This window comes from Hoplias malabaricus, chromosome 7, assembly GCF_029633855.1.
Source record: "Hoplias malabaricus isolate fHopMal1 chromosome 7, fHopMal1.hap1, whole genome shotgun sequence".
Lineage (NCBI taxonomy): Eukaryota > Metazoa > Chordata > Actinopteri > Characiformes > Erythrinidae > Hoplias > Hoplias malabaricus.
The window spans coordinates 2053468-2057678 of record NC_089806.1 but is presented as its reverse complement, the minus strand read 5'-3'; the positions used below and the strand labels follow the sequence as shown (position 1 = coordinate 2057678).

Here is a 4211-nt window from a genome sequence, read left to right as displayed (position 1 = left end):
ATGTTGAAATCAGAGGAGATTAAATGTGAGGATACAGAATGGGAAGGTTCCTGTTCTCCAGAAACGTCCTCAGTTACTCTCCACACAAACACAGCTGTTGAACACTCACAGAAAACTACAGACAAACGGAAAACCTATGACTGCTCAGATTGTGGAAAAAGTTTTAATTATCAGAGCCATCTCAGTATACACCAGCGTATTCACACAGGAGAGAAACCGTATCAGTGCTCAGACTGTGGGAAAAGGTTTAGTCACCAGAGTTCTTACCAAAATCACCTGCGTATCCACACAGGAGAGAAACCGTATTCTTGCCCAGAGTGCGGCAAGAGTTTTTCACAACAAGGCTCTCTAAAAGAACACCGGCACATTCACACCGGAGAGAGACCATATTCCTGTCCAGAGTGTGGGAAGAATTTTTCCCAACACAGTGCTCTGAAAGAACACCAACGCATTCACACAGGAGAGAAACCGTATCAGTGCTCAGAGTGTGGGAAGAGTTTTCATAAACACAGTCATCTCCAAACACACAAGCGTATTCACACTGGAGAGAAACCGTATTCATGTCCAGAATGTGGGAAGGGTTTTACTCAACTGCCACATCTCCAAACGCACCTACGCGTTCACACAGGAGAGAGACCTTATTCCTGTTCAGAATGTGGTATGAATTTTATGAGATTGAAATATCTCCAAGTCCATCAGCGCATTCACACAGGAGAGAAACCGTATCTGTGTTCAGATTGTGGGAAGAGTTTTAATCAGCTGCACCATCTCCAAAGACACCAGCGCACTCACACAGGAGAGAAACCGTATTTCTGTTCCAAGTGTGGGAAGAGCTTTAATGAACTGCGTTCTCTAAAAAAACACCAGCACATTCACACAGGAGAGAGACTGTATCAGTGCCCAGAGTGTGGGCAAAGTTTTACTGAACAGAGGAAGCTAAAGAAACATCAGTGTCTTCACCCAGATCAGAAGCAGGACACCTGCAGTGAGTGTGGGATTATCTTCAGTCATCTGGAGTCAAAGATTCATAAATGCATTAAGAAAGAGGTGGAGACTTGTTGCTGATGTCTTACTAGAGACATTTTAAGTTTTAGGTGTGACAGAGTGTTTTTTAGGGATTTAGGGATACTGGTACACATCTGTTTCTCTAAAAGAAATAAAGTAATGTGTCTTGTTTGCTGTTGTTTGTGCAGTTTTGTGCAGACTGCAGAAGCTTACAGTGCGTTGTTGAAAGATGAGGTGATGAACACAGTGGTAAAAATGACCCTGTCCTTGCTTTTTGAAATGTTGCCGTCATCAAATTCAAAATGGGCAAATGTAATTCTAAAACCATAAGCTTTCTCAATTGCAACATTTTATATTTAGGAGTAAATGATTTGCACTTGGGCGGCACGGTGGTGCAGCAGGTAGTGTCGCAGTCACACAGCTCCAGGGACCTGGAGTTCAATTCCCGCTCTGGGTGACTGTCTGTGAGGAGTTGGTGTGTTCTCCCCGTGTCCGCGTGGGTTTCCGCCGGGTGCTCCAGTTTCCTCCCATAGTCCAGAAAACACACGTTGGTAGGTGGATTGACGACTCAGAATTGTCCGTAGTGGTGAGTGTGTGTGTTGCCCTGTGAAAGACTGGCGCCCCCTCCAGGGTGTATTCCTGCCTTGTGCCCAATGATTCCAGGTAGGCTCTGGACCCACCGCGACCCTGAATTAGATAAGCGGTTACAGATAATGAATGAATGAATGATTTGCACAGTTTGTTGTTACCTACATTTTGTTCAATATATGCACATCTTTTAGAACTAAGATTGTACTTATTATTTTAGTTAGTTAGTTATTTTTGCGGTTAAATATTTCTTTGTATGTTTTTTTTTGAGATTTTATCTACAGTGCTTGAGTCAAACGATAGAGTAACCAGCTTAGTATATGGTGATGCTCTATTATTTCTTTTTAAGTTGAAACTGTGCAAATGAGCTGACTGCACTGTGATATGTGATTTTTTTTTGTTGTAAAAACTTTATTTTTACACGTTAAATATACAATTGGAATAAACTAATGTGTTCTGAGCCTGGTGATACTGGAACCTAAATCAATGCATTATCATATTTCCAAAATAAACTTAATATAACTTCCAAAAGCCATGGGGGCATAATAACTTTTTTATTAACAATGAAATCACTATGCACATGTAAAACAAAGCTACAGGAATCACTTTGAAATGTTTTAAAATTATTTTTAAAAATGCTAATATATACATGTATAAAAATGTCAAAAGCGTAATGAAAAAATACACAAAATAAATCTTTAAATACATTTACATATTTACAAATTTTGTTGGACTATGTGGTTTTGCCAATGTTTGTTATTTGTTCACCCTTAAAACAATGTTTGGGTCTACTTCAAGGGATAATTTGAGGGAGTCAGAAGACTATAATAATTCAATTGTCATGACCCTGAACTGGATAAGCGGTTACAGACAAATGGAAGATCTATTTCACTTTTTCACTTTTCCCCGAAATCTCAAACTCCACATCCAGCCTTCTTTTCATGGGCCTAGCCTGATCCCAGAAGTATAAGGCCTTTGTGAAGGACCAGCCTCCTGGCGAGACTCTCCAAGTTCAGGCCGTTGGAAGGCTGCCACTTCTGTTGCCTCCTCTGGATCATTCAGAGACACATAAAACATATCCGTTACGGCATCTGAGTGGCACATGGCCTGCATGATCCACCTCCTATTTGTGGAAGAAATGTACTTATTTTAAAACAGAAATCACAAGTTAAAAATCATCATATGCTAAACATGGCCCTTCTAGTAGCAGATGGTAAACCCTCCACTGTTACGACCCAGTCTAGGGTTGAGCCGTAACAGAATGAGGTGATGTGTTGAAATTAATATATATGAAGGGAATAACTGTAACAGATGTAAATGGTGAAACAAAAAGGACACAAACGGAAACACAGAATGAATAATGAATAGAATATATATTGTAAATGTGATATGTACAATGAAACCAAACACCAGTGAACTTCAGGATGGCCTTTAGCCGACAAAAACAACAAACAAACACCCCTCCTAACTGACCCACAGACAACTCTAACTTACCTAAGTGTAAACAAAAGGAAACAAAAGACAACACCTTACCTTCCTCCCTGTCTATCCACAAAAACACACACAAAACCCACTCCCAAAACAAACGGCAGCCAACCCTACTCTGGTGAAATATATACAGTGTTACAATAATTTACAAAAGATAGCTCTAGCATCAGTATTCAAAAGGGCAAAAACAAACTCGTAGTCTAAATAGGAATGGATCAAAGTCAAAACCAGGCAAACAGAATTCAAGATACACAATACAAATCACAGCACAAAACAAAGCTTCCTAACAGTGTACACAGAGACGTATTTATGATTCCCGCCGGGATGACGTAGACGGAAATGGTGACAGACACAACACATGGACTGGATGGTGGACCGGACTCAGGACGACGAACAAATACACGAACCGGGATATGGAATGAACTCTAGACAGAGGAACAAACAGACTGGAACAGATTGCAGAACCTATAAATTTACAGAGATAGTGAGAGAGAGAGAGAAAACACACACATACACAGCGCAGCGTAACACCACCAAAACCCATCATGCTCCACTCCTGCTGGAAATAGAGGAGTATCTTCTGGCATTGGCCAGCAGAGGCAGGGCAAAATAAAAGACCATCTCCCAGGCTTCTGGTGTTGGAGGTCCAGGAAATTAGGAATGTGGTGGATCAGGTGTACTTGTCTTTGTCCTAATGAGGTGGGTGAAGCCATAGGTCCCAGCAGACTTTTGACAAGTCACTTATGGACACAATGATAAAATAATTACTTTATGATTACAATCAATAATCCTAAGCTAACCTATAAGAAAAGAATGACCTAAATATAAAAACTTACCTCAATCACCACTTTCACCTTTTAACCTCTGTGTCGAGGACCTCGGTGAGGGTCATATTTTTCAGGACCCTGTCTGATGTCCTGTTCCTGCAATGAAGTATGAGGATGGATCCTCTGCCTGTCTCTCTGTACACAACATAAAAAAAGAAGAAAGAACAAGTCTAACACAAGTTGCTACAAAGACTAAATGATTTATTGTTTGTGAACAAACACTTACTCAATTTTTTTCTTTTCTTGTAATCTTCCTGTCTGATTAGATTTCAGGAACACAAACACTAACAAACATTTACAAAC

General features: G+C 40.3%; 1 protein-coding gene across 1 annotated transcript; it reads left to right on the top strand.

Moving 5' to 3' along the window:
* LOC136701968 (zinc finger protein 135-like) lies at positions 1-2125 on the top strand. Its single transcript, XM_066676774.1, has one exon. The coding sequence runs from the start codon at positions 1-3 to the stop codon at positions 1063-1065; it is 1065 nt and encodes a 354-aa protein (XP_066532871.1). The 3' UTR covers positions 1066-2125.
* The last annotated feature ends 2086 nt before the right edge of the window (positions 2126-4211 follow it).

What these genes read in the sequence shown, in the direction of transcription:
- LOC136701968 (XM_066676774.1), top strand. Translation starts at nt 1, where the DNA reads ATGTTGAAATCAGAGGAGATTAAATGTGAGGATACAGAATGGGAAGGT.